Here is a 15,514-nt window from a genome sequence, read left to right on the forward strand (position 1 = left end):
CTGTGGGCAGGAGGAGCCAGCACAGGCCTTGCAAGGCAAAGTGGCCATCAGGGGAGGGGACAGAGATGAGGCCAGAGGACCAGGGTGACCAGGGCTGAGCTGGGCCAGCAGCCAGACTGGGCACCAGGGCTGACCAGCAGTACTGGTGGTGCAGCTCCGAGGGTGGACACAGGTGTGAGCAGGTGTGCTCTTTGCCTTGTTGCTACCGGAATAGTGGCACTCAGGAAGTGTCACTGGCCATAGGAAGGCTGTTTAGGGAGGAAAGTCTGTTTTCCATATCTCTCTGTTTCCAAGAAAAGGAAAAGCAAACTAAGCTAAGTAATAATAATAATAATAATGTGACAGGCACCAAAAAATAGCCATCTTCTCAGGCTTGCTCCTCACCCACCCCCGGGGGCTCATGCTGTTTAGCAAAAGACCAGGGACAGCAGTAGCCAGGGAACATGTTGAAGGAACACAGCCATTATGAGGAAATGGGGCCTGGTGTGGACTGTCCCTGGAGGAGTCACCCCCAATACCCCCAGTGGAGGCCAAGAGCTGGAGGGGTCACCTGTAGATACCTTTTTTTTCTGTACACACATATATAACTACGATAAAGTTTAATTTATAAATTAGGCACAGACAGAGATTAGCAACTAAAAAAATACATCAATTACTGCATCACGTAAAACAAGGGTCACTTGCACACAAACACTGTGATGCCTCCATAGTCAGCCTGATAAGCAAGACAGCCAGGTGATAACAGGCAGGTAGTGCATACTGTGTGGATACTCTGGACAGAGAGATGATACCTGTTGTAGGCAGGATGGAGCATGTAATCTAAAACTTATGAACTGTTTATTCCTGGAATTTTCCATTTAATAATTGCAGACCCTGGTTGACCACAGGTAACTGGAAGGTGACATCATGGATAAGGGAGGGCACTGTTGTACTTGAAATCCCCCCTCCCCAAGAGGGCTGCGCAGGACCAAAACTCAGTCTGGACCTGCTGGACAAGAAATACCAATGTACACTGGGGTTTTTCTCCTCCCAGCCTAGCACAGGCGGTGTGTGCTGTAATGTTACATGCAATTCATGTTTTACACCAACTATTCCCAGCTGCTTTGTTGAGATTCTGATCCCCCCTCTTTGATTTAGTCATTCAGTCTCAGTCCCTCGGTTCCCCAGATCTGAAAAGGCAATCTTTTTAAAGGTAATGAGCTTAAATTTGCTTTTTTAATGTCAGAGACCCACGAGATAATTGGAGACTCTCTGGGATGCAGCAGCTCTAAGCCTCGCAGGCACTGATTCTGTACCAGGCGTTGGCGAGGTCACTGGCCGCAGGCAGGGTCCCTTATCTTTCACACCCCAACAAAAGAATGAAGTTTTCACAACCTGTATGAATCACCCAAGTGAGGAGACATGCGTGGGACATCCCAGAGCCCAGCATCAAGGTTTTTCTTTTTAAAATAAGCCTCAGGTCAGAACAGAGAGGAAGCACAGGGAATCTGACGTCGCCATGGAAACCGGCTGCCCGCCGTGCCTCACCGCCCGGGCTTCTGTTTTGTAGGTGGTTTTCAGCAAGTACTGCAACTCCAGCGACATCATGGACCTGTTCTGCATCGCCACGGGCCTGCCGCGGTGAGTGCTGCCAGTGGGCTGAGATGGGCAGCCCCCGCACGGCCGCTCTTCCAAGTCAGCCAAGCAAGCCCACAGAGGACGGGCACACCTCTGCCACCGCCCCAGCAGGTGTTGGCTTGTGTCCACGTGGAGAGGAGTGCCACTGGACCAGACGAGGCACCAGTGCCCTCCCCAGGCTGGTTCCCCTTCCGGTTGTTCACCTGCTGTGGGAGAAAGGAGGGCGATGTGTGTGTGGGGGGGTGTTCCCAGCCCCTCACCCTCCTAGGTGGCCTTTCTGTCCCAGGGGTCAACATTCAACACAATGCTCCTCTTGAGGGGGAAAGAACAAGACAACCCTCCTCCTTCCTAGTCCCGCCCGCACTCCCCATTCCCGCGTGGAATTCAGACTTTCCTGCAGCAGTCAATTAAAAAAGAACACAGGTCCGTGGTTTTCTAAATTGACCGTTGCAGGAAAGTCTGAATTCAGAACCGGTTCAGAAGGATAAGCGGCAGCTCGTCTCACTCCTGACAGTCCACACCACGTGGAGGGACTAATAGAGTCCTTGGGATTCCCCAGGAGTTATTTTCCTAAATCAAGTTCATTCAACAAGCTAGTGAATTTCTAATTACGGGTTGAGCATCTCTAATCCAAAAATCTGAAATCCATAATTCTCCAAAACCTAAACTGCTTTGAGTGCCACTGTGAGGCCGCAGTGACACACAGGGACACTAGAAACACTGCACCGCAGTGTCTTCAGGCTGCCTGTGGGGAAGCACGTGGATTCCTGTTGAGACTTGGGTCCTGTCCCCAGCATACCGCATTAAGTAGACACAAGCTTCACGAAATCCGACCAAGTCCCAAATCCAAAATGCTCCGGTCTCCCGCGTTTAGTAACAGATGCTCAGCCTGCACCCCACCTTTCTGATCATAAAGGGCCATCAGGAGTGGTGCTGGCATAGTAACCCTCAAGTTAGGGTCAGGGTCAAAGAAGAGGGGTCAGGAGGACAGTGGAAGCTTTTCACAGACAGGTAAGGAGAGGGAGACTCGATGAGGTCATGGGCCTGAAATCGTGGCAGATGGCCGTTCCTGGCAACAAAAACAGCTCACCGTTGGGGGTATCTTGGGGTACAGTGTACTAAGCACTGTGCTGAGAAATGTGTGCACGTCATCACAACTCTGGTATTCACGGCACCTCTGACACCTTCATTGCCTGGGATTTAAAAATCCACAACTGGAGCAGAGAGCCTCAGTAACTCGGTGGCGGTAGCACAGCTCTAAGAGGCCTCCAAAGATGGGAGGCTGGCGGAGACTCCCCATACCATGTCAGGAGGAGGGCGAGCTCTGTGCAGTTCAGGTGGCCCTGGAGTAGGAGGGTGAGCCCGAGCCCTCCTCTGCAGACCCGCAGGTCCGCGCAGACCACAGGTCAGATCTTTGACCCAGGGTTTTCCAGTCCCCGTCTCTGTCAGTCAGACGCGCTCCAGTTCCTGTTCTGAATTGTTTAGGTCTCTCCTGCCCCAGGCTGCACTCAGCCACCAGCTTCATCCGGGGTGGGTGAGTGTGTCGAGGACCACCTGCCGCCCCTTGGCCCTCGCCAGCTGCCCTTGGGACGCCTGCCCCTCCTCTCCTTGTGTCCTGGTTCTTTCTGCACCTGTCCGTGGGGGCAGCGGGCAGGTGCATGACTCTGGGGGAAAGGCTGACGTGGGTGTCTTTCAGGAACACAACCATCTCCCTCCTGACCACAGACGACGCCATGGTCTCCATCGACCCCACCATGCCGGCAAATTCAGAACGGTAAGGGGCGGCTCGGCTGCTCTGCAGCTCACTCCAGACCCGGCCGCACCACGTGAGCCGCGGTTTTAACTGACTCTACGCAGGGTGGGCGGGGTGAGGGAGCAGGACGGGGGCAGGGGGATTCTCTTGTTTTCTTGCATGAATCCGTGTTTCCTCCCCGACCGGAGCCTGTGAGGAGGTGTGTGCAGACCGGAAACTGAGGCACATGGCAGCACTTACGTGGCAGTGCCAGGCCCTGGGGTCCCTGCACTAACTCAGGAAGGGCTCTAGGAGAGTCCTCGAGACCCTGAGCACTGACCTACTCGGGGCAATGCTGGAACGTTCTGGGCACAGAAGGGAGAGGTGGCTGGGGCCTAGAAAGTGAGAAACAGTCGGCTACCGTGCCTCTGTGAAAATCTGCAGAACGTAGCCCAAGGAGGACACGGAGCAGGAACCCTCAAGCCAGTGACGGGTCCCTTCACCAGGTAGCCTGGAAGTCCCCAGTCATCTGCACCTCGTTTGCCACCAAGCAAGGCAAAGTCCACACCCTGCTCTCTCCAGGGGTGGGGTGAGTTGGTGAGTCATTGGTGCAGGCCGCCCCTCAGGGCCGGCTCTGGGTCCCCTGCTCCTCACTGACCAGCCTCCAAGGACTCATTACAGGTTATGGAGCCTGTTGGTCTGGTCATCAGCGTCTAGCCCAGTTGTCCATGGGCAGCTCTGAGCCCACACAGGAAGCACACACCAGGCAGGCCCTTGCACATAATGACAATGTCAAGATACTCAGGCTCCAGTGACAGGGTGGGCTGAGCTCTCCATCTGGGCCCCACTGGCCCCCGCAGGCATGTGGACCTGAGTGTCCGGCACCTGGCAAACCTCCTTCCTCCTGCTTGTGGAAGGCTGTGGTCCTGGTCAGCAAGGTCTCAGTGGACATGGCCAGCACTGTCCCCGTCACCTCAAGGCCTCAGCCAGGCCTCCTCCATCCAGCCATGCCCATCAGCTCTCCTGTCTGGAGGACAGTCTCTGGTCACTCCTCTTGCTTTGACTCTCAGTTTTAAGACTCCCCAGAGCCACCACTAACGGACTCCCCAAAGACCCCAGCGGGGCACACACATCTCCACTCCAGCCCACCTGCCCAGATCCCCTCCCAGGGGAGGGCTGCCGACCGACCCATGACCCCGACACCCCTGACCCCCTCAGGCCTGAAGTCACCTCAGTGGCGGGGGTCTCGCAGTGCAAGCCGACTGCAAAGCTGCTCTTTTCTCCTGCACTGAGTTCAAGCAGGTGTCTGCAGAGGCAGGTGGACTGCACAGGACATTGGGGCAGCACACCTTGGCCAGCCTGCCACCCTGGCCCTGGGGCCTCCTGAAGGAGGAAAGCCTCAGACACACCAGAAAAAAAGCCCTCCAGAGCCTACACTCTGAACAAGTGCTTGGCCCGGCTCTGCTCAGCTCGACTCTGCTCACGGGATCTGGATAAATGCCTTTCTAATGCAGATGGAGACAGAGATGCCACAGTGTGAGGACCCTGCCGTTACCTGGACGCAGTCTCCTCCTGGGCTCCGCAGCCTCGGACTGAGGCACTACCTCTGGGCAGGGAGTCTGCTCAGGTGCCTGGTGTCCACATACCTGGATTCTTTGAGCTGCATGTTCACGGGGGCTTTTCACGAGATCATCTCCAGATCCCAGAGCTCCTGACCTCCCTCCATCCCCGTCAGGGGGTGGTCCCGCTGCACTGTCCCTGCAGCTGAATGCTCGTTGGCCCTCTCTGTCTCCGTTCCCGCCCCTAGACCGTGGTCTTCTGGTCCTTCCATGAGAGCACGCCTCTCCCTGAGGCCTTCCTCCAGAGGGTAGGGCCAGCTCCCAGCTCAGACCCTGGGTCTCATGGAGGGAGTGTCCTCTGCTCCCCATCAAGGACCCCCACTCCAGTCCTGCTTTCCAGCAAACTCAGCCCTCACCTGCTTGCTCCCCGCACAGAGTTCTTGGAGACCTGTGGAGTGTGGTCCAGACCTTGCATTGGGAACACTGGCCCCAGTCCACCTTCATGTCCTTGTCCCCAGCCCAGCGGGCCCCTCCCCTCTGCATACATCCCTGCACTTCCCCACCCTGTGCTCCCTCTGTGCCCCTCCCCCTCTGCCAGTCCAGAGCCCACCCTTCCTGTGGCTGGGAACCCAGCTGCTGGGATGTTGGGTTCACCCAGGGAGCCTGCGGAGCAGCGTGTGCAATCACCCCGCAGCCACAGGCCAGCTGCAGGACCCCAGGGTGATTGGCTCCTGCTCTTGTTTGGAGCTGGCAAGAAAGCAGACTGACTCCCGAGCAACCCTGGATTCCTAACGACCAACAGAAACATAAAGACACATCCTTACTCCAGTTGGACAACCCCAGAGCTCTCCCCCAGGGAGGGGCCCTGGACGCAGTGCTGTCCAGCTCACCCAGGGGTCCTCTTACTCTCGGCCCCCCTCTGTTTCTGTCACTGCGGCCTCCGGCCCCTTGGTGAAGGACAGACGCTGGCATCACGGGCAGAGACATCAGGGCGGGAGAGATCTTATGGAGAGGGAGGGCAGAGCAGCCCACACAGACAGAACGCAGGCGCTCCTGCTGGCTCTGGGGTCAGCCACCTGTGAGCAACACAGCTGTCTGCCACACACATGCAGGGTGGCCCAGTGGCCGTCCCACTGCTGGGGTCAATGCCTCTGGGTTCTGGGCTGGCTCCAAGCCTCTTCGTCCAGCTCAGACACCACAGAAGCTCAAGGCAAGCTTATCCTCCAAAGAGGGAGTGGCTTCCCCTGTTGCTGGGGAAGGATGAGGATGGGACTTGACCCAGAACCAGGAGCTTCTCCAGCCCAGAGGCGCTGCAGCTGGCTCAAAGCATCACTTCTGTGAGAGGATCAGGGAACCAGCAGTCAAGATAATCCCCAGCGTCAAGAAATGCAGCCCTGGGAGCCTGGCCCCAGCGCCTGGGAGGTCCACAGCTGCCCGGAGTCCATGTCCAGGTCCACACCCGCCTTTGCCTCTGCGACTGGCCCGTTGTTCTCGTTGCTCAGCTCACCCAAGCTGGTGGGGTGCTTGAGCAGGTCACATGGCCCTTGGGCCAGCAGCCCCAGGGCACTGCAGCCACAGAGGGTCTGGACAAGCCTGCCGCACATCAGGGCCACGGGGCATCCTCAGCATCCTGCCCAGAGATGCCCCCTCCTGCTCTGTCCCAGCCCCACCAAAGTGCAATCATCCACCCCAGCCCCTGGACTCTTCTCTCCTGGTCCTAGTCACCACCCCTGCCACCTCCAGCATTGATTTCAGGGGCCAAGAAGAAGGACAAGGAGGAAAGAAAAGCCTTTGCTCCCTCTCAGGGGAGGGCAGAGGAAGCCCCTTCCTGTGTCCACTAGGACCCAGGCTCCCCTGACCACCGATGCCCGTCCTGTGTGCCACTCACAGCAGAGGCTGCCACCCCTCTCCTCACGGCCCCTTCGCTCCCATCCTCCAGCCCTGGGGCAGCCTCTCTCCTGCCTGAGCAGTGCTGACCCAGGGACCCCACAGGGGCCCTGGTCCCAAGGCCGGCCCTGGCCCCCAACTTGTCCCACGTGGCTATCAGTGAGGTCCCTAACCTCCCCAGGCTTCAAGCTCCGCCCGCCACTTGGACCTCTCTTCAAGCCCACGTGGGTCTACCAACCCTGCTTATCTGACCTGGGCCAGACAGCGTTGATGACACAGCCTCTGCCGAGGAAGGAGCAGGCTGGGAGATGTGCAGGTGTGGACTCACCTCTGGAAGGGGACCCGCTCCTGAGAGGGTAGAGCCCTTGTGCCCACGCAGAGTGCCAGCACTTCATGCCCCACGGGTGCTGAGACTGAAGGCTCGCCACGCCACACAGGTGTCAGGCCAGGTGCTGCTCGCGCTGCAGTTTGGAGCCGTGACCCTCATTTTCTGTGCTGTCCTCTTCTGGAAGTGAGGTCGCTGTATGTGACAGTGACCTGATGGACCCCTGCAGTCGATAACAACTGCACGAGACGTTGAGTGTCACTGTGACACAGACCAGATGCGCAGCTCAGGCAATAGGCAGGAAGCCGAGATGGGGGTCCCCGGGAGGGCCTCCTGCTCCTCGGACAGCAGCCTTCTTGTTTTCTGCTCCTCACATGGCACAGAGAGGGACTTCTGTTCCCTCTGTCCACTTAGGAGGACGAAAATTCCATCCATGGGGCCCCTTCCTCATGACTTCACCCAAACCCGATGACCTCCCAGAGTCCCCACCTCCTGTCACTGTCACCTTGGGGTGAGGACTTCAACGTGGCCTGGGGGCTGGGATTGCCTGTGTTCAGACTGCTGGACGTGCATGTGTCCTCCACCCCTGGTGGCTCTGAGCCCTGCGTGGTAGCACCTGCCTGTCAGCCTAGTCTGACCTGCAGTGTCAGTGCCTAGGGGCGGGAGCCTCTGGGTCCCTGACGTCACCAGCACTGACTGCGTGGGCCCCACAGAGCAGGGAACGAATGAACAAGCAAGTGAGTGACGTGACAGATGACATCTGCCGGTCCCGGGTCTGACGTTTAATCTAGACCCGTGGTGCCTCAGCTCTCTCACCAGGCGAGGATTGCACAGTCTGATCTGTGCAGCTGGGCTGCTTGTCAAGGTCACGCCGTCACACCCACCCGCTGTCCCCAGGCCCTTTCAGCCTCCTGCCATCAGGTTTAAATGCTGCTAGACTGCTGGGTAGAGATGGCCTCTCCCGGGGCTGGCTCCTTAGTGTGCTTTTCCAGTCCCTCCTGGCTGGAGTCTGTTCTTTGCCCAGTGTCCACTGGCTTCAGGCCCTTTCCCAGCCCTTGGCTAAACGTCCCTGCAACGGTGACAGTACACTGTCGTCTGTCACATGGACTGCCGATGTCATCTGCCCAGCCTCTCTGGGTCTCGTGATCACTGGGGTGACCTTACCATGGAGCTGGTACGTTCACTCTTGTCCATGTGGGGTACCGTTGCTCAGAGATCCCGCTGTGCAGACAGGAGGGAGCCTGCCTGCCTCGGCCAGGCGCTGGGGGGTTCAGGCCATGGCGTCCCAACTTGGAACTGCATCCCCCATCAGTAGTGGTTGTGATGTCCACGTTTGTTTCAGTGACCAAATATGAACCTTATAAAGAAAGTTCATCACCTGAATGTATACTTAAAATGTTTAGAATTTACCTGTATGAGGTGGTTGGAACAGCCAAAGAACCTAATTTTAAAAAACAGCGATGGGTCTGGGATGTGGCTCAGTGGTGGAGCCTGTGCTCAGGGTACACAAGGCCCTGGGTTCCTTTTTGAGCACACACAAAGCCCTAATCTGCTGATCCCAGTGCTCTAGCGTGCTTATCTCTCACAGCAGATGTGCAGCGCCCTGGACGGCTTCTCAGTGTAACTGTCATCTGTTTTGCAGAACTCCCTACAAAGTGAGACCAGTGGCCGTCAAGCAACTGTCTGGTAAGGCCCTGCTATCGTTTTTTAAATCAAAAGGAAAAAGAAAGTTGGAGATAAACTACTTAAGTGTGTGCATGTGCAGTCTGATGCTGTCACAGAATCTGAGACCCTCTGCTGCTGTGGAGACGGCCCATCCAAGTCCCTACCCTGACCCTGAGGACTCAGCAGGTGCCAGGTGACATTCCCCTGTATCTCCAGGAGCCTGGTGCCTGTCCCCCATTGTCCACGGGCGGCAAAGGCAGGCTTCCGACCCACAGGGCTTCTCAGGGTGCCTCAGCCAGTCAGCCGTGGTATTTCGTTACAACTCCATTTCCTTTTAGGTTTTTAAATCACTTTTATTTATGTACTAGTGATGCGTAATAAAATGGCCCCATTTAAGTGCATAATTTGATGAGTTTTTAAAACTTTGTATGTCCGTGTCTCCCGTCACCAAAATCAGGCTGCAGAATGTGGACACTACCTGGAAAGGTTCTCTGTGCCCTGCCCCGATCATCTCAGTCACCACGTGACCTGTGTTTGGATGCCATCGTTAGGTTGGTCTTGGGAGAATCTGCCCTCTTTTGGACTCCGCGTGGTTCTGAGACCCCTCCTGGCTACAGTGTGCACAGACAGTTCTCTTTTTTTGTTGCTGAGTAGTTTCCACGCTGTGGGATGCGCCAAGCGTGTTTTCCCTTCGTTCACGGACGGACGTTCACACTACTTCCTCCTGGGGGCTTTGGGAACAAAGCTGCCCTGGGCACTCCAGGCAAGCCTTCATGGGGCAGTTGGTAAATGCCCACGAGCAGGCTTGCTGGGGTACGTGGAGCGGCGCCCGCTCAGTGAGCACCATCCGCAGGGTCTTTCAAAGTGTGGGGCCACTGCACGTCCTCCCAGTGCTGGGTGTCCCCAGGCTGTTTCTGTTCAGCTGCCTCAGAATTTATTGGCATATGAAGGTTGAAATATGACCTTGTCATCCTTCTCATGTCTGTAAGTTTTAGTGAAATCCTCCCTCATCCGGACAACAGTGCCGTCATTAGTCGCCTGACCTGGGGGACATCCTGAGAAATGTGACATTGGGTGATTCTGTTGTACAAACACCAAAGCAAGCTCATTAAGATGCTGCAGCATGCTGGCCGTGGTGGCTCTCGCCTGTGATCCCAGTGGCTCCTGTGGCTAAGGCAGGAGTTCAAAGCCAACCTCAGCAAAAGCAAGGCACTAAGCAACTCAATTTAGAGACCCTGTCTCTAAATAAAATACAAAATAGGGCTGGGATGGGGCTCAGTGGTCGAGTGCCCCTGGGTTCAATCCCTGGTACCAAAAAAACAAAAAAAAAGTGCCGCAGCATCATCAGGCCATGCAAGGCCTTGGGCCACCCTCGTGCATGCAGGCCACCTTGACCAAAACACCGCTGTGTGATGCGCGAATGTCATTTGTATCTTCTACCTTTAAAAATTAATCTGTGTAACTAGTTATGATTTTATTGGCTTGTGATTTCCAAGAGCCGGCTTTGGGTTGCATTGGTCATCTCCATTTCTGTTGTATCGATCCTTCTCTTTCTTATTTACTTCCTTCTACGCTCTCCAGGTATTTTTCCCACTAGCTTCTAAAGGTAGAAGCTCTATTGATTTTAGAACTATGTGATGAGAATGGCGGAAAGCTGAGGATTTCCATGTGAGCATGATCTCATAAACGTTCTGGTGTTGCGTTTCTTTTTCAGTTTACCTGTGGTTTCCCCTCTGACCCACTGGTATTTAGAGATGTATTGTTTGAACTTGGGGTACTTGAGTCCTACCCAGGATCTTCCTATCGTGGATGTCCGAGTGAATCCCACTGTGGTCAGCGAATGCACTGCCCTGGTCCCGAGGTCATGCAGCTGTGGCCTGCCCTGGCGGCTCCTCCCTGAGCGCCGGAAGGAAGGCCCGCTCCACAGCTGGGCAGGACATCCTGAGGGTCTGTGGGCAGGTCGATGGGGGGATCCAGGTCCTCTGGGTCTCTGCTTCCTTGGGGCAGACGGTCCTGCGAGCACCAAGAGCAGAGTCTGGGAATGCCCGACCCGGGCTGTGGAATCCTTTCCCTGTCCCCAGCACCTTCAGTTCTCTGCTCTGGGAGAGGAGAGGTCAGCCTCTGTATTCCAGTGGCCTTGCCCTTTGTCCCCGGTGCTCTCAGGCTGTGTGCTTTGCCACCTGTCCTACGTCTCTGTGTGTAGGTTTGGAGTGACCTCCATGGGCAGCATCTTCCGTTCTGCATCTCAGCCTTGACCTTGACCTTGACCCCTCTAGACCCTTCACACTCAGTGTAACTTTGGGTATTTAAATCTACTGTCTTGCTGCCTGTTTTCTGCTCCGTTCTTTTTCATGCTCTCCCCTTCTCCTGCTCCTCTGTGAGAGTGAGCAGGTGGAATCGAGGCCCCCGCCCCTGGCCTGGAGCCGTTCTCGTGTCCTTCTTCACGTGGACTGCGCTCCCCGGCAGTGAGCATGCCACCAACTCTGCTTCCAGGTGTTCGGGTCTGCGTCCTTTCTTCATGTGGACGCTGGTTTGCATGTGAGCCGTCCTCCTCCTCCTCCTCCTGCACTCTGGGCTCCGTGGCTCGGCCTCCTCGGGACACACGCCCAGCTCTCGCGGTCTGAGAAGCTTCGGTTTGGAGGTCCTCCCTGCCACACGAGGTTTTGCACCACAGCTTTGTCTTTTGGCTGGCTGGCTTCTCTCAAGAGCGCTGGGGCCAGGGTCTCGACCTCGTGGTGCTTAACATTTTCCCTGTCACTGGCGTCTGGGACTTTATTTGGATGGCTTGCATGTGGCTTTCTCTGTGTTTGCCCCCTGGGGTCACTGAGGAGTCTTGGGGTCAGGGTTTGCATCAAGTGTGTGTTCTGCTCCCTTCCTGCCTTCTCTGCTGGGACCCTCGTCCCCTGAGCAGGGGGCGGCCTGCCTGGCCCCACCTCAGGATGGTGCACCTTGGTTCCAGTCTTTTTTCTGTTTGTTTTAATTTTCTCAGGATTTTTTTTGTTTTGTCTTCAATCTCACTGAATCCTTCCTCTGGGGCATCTGATCCACTGATGATCTCATCCAGTGAACTTTTCATTCCCAATCTGTGCCCTTCCTGCCCAGGACTTTGGTTGCTACTCGGTGGATTCTGACTTGAGGTCTTCCCTGTTCCTTGTCACACCCTCGGGTCTTTTAGATCTTCCACTGGGGTATAATTCTGTGTTAGTGTCATTGCTGGGCTCGCCCTCTGTCTACCCGAGGCTACTTCCCTGGACTGACTCTTCTCCTGGGAACAGGACATAGTTTTCTGATTCTTGAGAACCCGGTGAGTCCTGGTTGTACTGAAAGCTAGGCTGTCGACCATCTGGATTTTGTTTTCCCCCACTGAAGCCTGTTGGGCCGACAAGAGTTGGGGGACTGCCATCTATCTGTTGATGCCTTCGAGGCCTGTTTTTGAGCTTTGGGATGGCTCCAGGGGCTGTGCCTCTGTTCCCACTCCAGCTCTTTGGAGCAAAGCCATTTAGGTGCGGTGCAGAAATGCCAGGGGCAGCTCATGTTGTCCTCAAAGATCATTGTAAGGACTTACGCCCTCTATGAGTGACGCAGGGAGCTATGAGAAGGTTTTGAGCCAAGAAATTACATAACCAGATCTATATGCACTTAACAGACTTGACCTTCACATTATTTATCCACAGCGAGCACGTAGCACCGAAATTACAGTGTATAAGACAGGCCTTCCCCTGGGGAGCAGCAGTGTAGGGCATCTGTGTCCCCGACTCTCAGAGTGCTTGATGTGACCAGGCCACTCTGCGAGGACACCACCCTGCAGCCCCACGCTGCGTCTGTGGGACGGCACGTCTCCCTTTGGCCAGCTGAGTGCTGAGGGGCCGGTTCTCTTTACCTCCCGTCTCGAGGCCCCCATGTGCACCTGTGTGGAGGCAAAAGCCCTCCCAGACTCCCCGTCTCAGGCAGAAGCCCCAGCGTCGCATCTCCTCGCCATGTTTGTTCTCTGGGGTTTTGTTGCCCTTTGGTTTGAACCCAGGGGCACCTACCACTGAGCTCCATCCCAGCCCTGTATTTATTTATCCAGGGGTGCGAGGGGCCCAGCCCTTGCCCTTTTACTTTGAGCCTGGGTCTTGCCATCCTGCTGCCTCGGCTTCCTAGGGGCGGGGATCACTGGCGTGTGCATGTCCTGGCGTGTGCCTCGTCCTGGCGTGTGCCTCGTCCTGGCGTGTGCATGTCCTGGCGTGTGCATGTCCTGGCGTGTGCATGTCCTGGTGTGTGCATGTCCTGGCGTGTGCCTCGTCCTGGCGTGTGCATGTCCTGGCGTGTGCCTCGTCCTGGCATGTGCATGTCCTGGCGTGTGCATGTCCTGGCGTGTGCATGTCCTGGCGTGTGCCTCGTCCTGGCGTGTGCCTCGTCCTGGCGTGTGCCTCGTCCTGGCGTGTGCATGTCCTGGCGTGTGCATGTCCTGGCGTGTGCATGTCTGCTGTGCTCCCTAAGGAGAAGGGAGGCAGGCAGCAGAGGAGGCAGCAGAGCGACCCTGAGGCCTAGGAGGCCTCTCTCTCTGTCCTGTGGGAGGACCATGCCTGGGCTCGCTGGACAGCAGGCTCTGGGGTGCTCTGAGGAAGGGCAGAGTGCTTTCCTGACTGAGTGGAGGACTCTGAGAAGCATCTGAGTCCACCCCAAGCCCCGAAAGCCTCCACCTGAGGTGGAGCAGGCCCAGGGAGGAGGAAGCCCGCCTGGGGATCCGCAGGGCTGCTGGGCATGGTGAGGCGAGGAGCACACGGAGAGGGAGCCTGGTGCTGCCTTTCAGCTGGCATGTGGTGCTGGCAGCTGGCAGCTTGGGGGCAGGCGGGAAGAGAGCCAGAACCGCCAGGAGGCAGCAGCCCGAGAGGAGGGCCGGGCTGAGACACCAGACAGGAGTCACCTGAGAAGGACGCCAGGATCCGTCTGGTCCAGAGCAGAGGGACGGACAGCAAAGACCAGCAGAATGAAGAAACGAGACAGGCCAGCCCGAGCGGAGGGAGACCAGGGGAGGTGGCAGCAGTGCTCAGATACTTACAAGAAAGAGGGAATTTTGAGTAGCTTTAGGGCAACCTGGTCCAGTGGAAGACGGTGGGCTCTTCAAGGAAAAGGACTTAACGAAGCTGGAGCCCATCGTAAAGAGGACCAGCAGCCTGAGGGCTGAGCACCCCCACGGAGGCTCTGCCAAAGGCCTGGTGGCCATGTGCCTGTGAGTCACCTGTGCCTGCAGCAGCCCCCCAGGCCCGGGATCCCCAGAGCCCCCGAGAAGTTTGGGGAACACACTGAACTGTAAAGCACAAGGGCTGTGTTGACATCTGAGCGGCATGGTGTCTGCAGAGAAGGAACAGAGGGGACGTCTCTCCCAAACATGCCAAGAGGAGACGAAAAGCAGAAAACTCCTGTGGCGTCTCCAGGATTGCACTCTGCAAAGAGCGGGAGGGGGCCGCTCTCGAGGCTGGCCTGGGGCCTCCTTGGGAGTTCCCAGGCCCTCACAGGCTGAGCGGACGCTGAGTGGCCTGTGGGGCAGCATGCGCTGTGGCCTTCAAGAGGCCAGGGGCTGCGTGCATTCCTGCAGGACAGCACAGGACTTTGCTCTCCAGAGATAAGCAGCCCTGGGAGAGCCCGTGCTGGCCCTGGGTCTGCCGTGTCCCTCGGGCCCAGCTCAGAGCTGGTACCACATTACTCTGCCCAAGAAGCCTCCCAGCCTCCAAAGGCGCCCTGCTTCCCCAGCACGGCCAACACCTCCCTCGAGGTCCGCACCCTTTCCTTGCTCACATTCCTGGTCAGACTGACACTCTCAGCTCTGGGTGTCCGGGGCCTCTTCTCTTCCTCTGTGTCCATATTCCAGGCTTTCTTAGGGGACAGAGTAGATGTTCTGTGGACCCCCATGGCCTGGGCTTTCCTGAGACCAGCCAGGAAAGGGCACGTGATGGGTACATTTGGAAAATACCTTTTCGTTTTGGAGCTCATTCTTGGTCATGACCTTCCACCTCCCTTCCATCTGGCCTTGCTTCCCGGAGCTTTGTGCCTTTGCCCAAGGTCCTGGCCACGCAGGCCTGAGTTGGGCCTGAGCAACCCCCTTTGTCCTTGAACCAACCAGCCACATTACAGTGGCAATAAAGAGAGCCCCAGGAGAGGAAGCAGGGTTCTGGTTCTGGACTGGCCTGGCTGCCGAGGCCCAGCTCCACGCTGCCTGCACCAGCCCTCCCTGCAGTCCTGTCCTCAGCAGATCTGCGTTCCCTTCAGCGAGGACCCGGGCTGGCCCTGCAGGGCTGTGCCAGGCAGAGATGCCCAGTGCTTGGCTGTTTTGCCACTAGGTTTTCAGGAATCAGTTAAGAGGAGAGCAGTTCAGGAGCAGGCCTTTTAAGAGAAAAGGAGAGGCCAGCCTGAGCCAGGCCCACCGCAGGCCACAGGGGCCACAGCAGCCCCATGTCTCCAGCCGAGAACAAACGTGAGGACCTTCCTAAACACGACCCTTCTGTCTGCCAAAGGCTTCTTCTAGAGAAATGTCCTTTTACAGCAGCAAACACTGGCTGTCCCAGCTGCTCGGGAAGCTGAGGCAGAGACCCCTGAGTCCACGCGCTGGGGGCAGCCTGGGCAGCAGTGATGCCTTGTCTAAAACATGAAATACAATTAGGAAAAATATCCCGCTTGCCTTGTCCTGGAAGATAATCCTGTGGCTAGACTACTTTTCCCTTTTGTGAATGAAATAAAATTCACAGA

The 15,514-nt window shown here is 56.7% G+C and overlaps 1 protein-coding gene across 4 annotated transcripts in view; it reads left to right on the plus strand.

The window, feature by feature from the left end:
• The window catches only part of Pde9a (phosphodiesterase 9A), an 84,076-nt gene that overhangs the window by 24,900 nt on the left and 43,662 nt on the right, over window positions 1–15,514 (plus strand). For all 4 annotated transcript variants that reach the window (XM_046438862.2, XM_046438859.2, XM_046438860.2 and 1 more), the window contains exons 2-4: window positions 1,550–1,620; window positions 3,314–3,391; window positions 8,763–8,806. In XM_046438862.2, the coding sequence (XP_046294818.1) occupies window positions 1,550–1,620; window positions 3,314–3,391; window positions 8,763–8,806 (193 nt within the window). The remainder of the gene's footprint in view (window positions 1–1,549; window positions 1,621–3,313; window positions 3,392–8,762; window positions 8,807–15,514) is intronic.

The sequence above is a fragment of the Marmota monax genome, unplaced genomic scaffold (assembly GCF_021218885.2).
Source record: "Marmota monax isolate L192 unplaced genomic scaffold, Marmota_monax_Labrador192_F-V1.1 WCK01_AAM20220418_F8-fsc00125, whole genome shotgun sequence".
NCBI lineage: Eukaryota > Metazoa > Chordata > Mammalia > Rodentia > Sciuridae > Marmota > Marmota monax.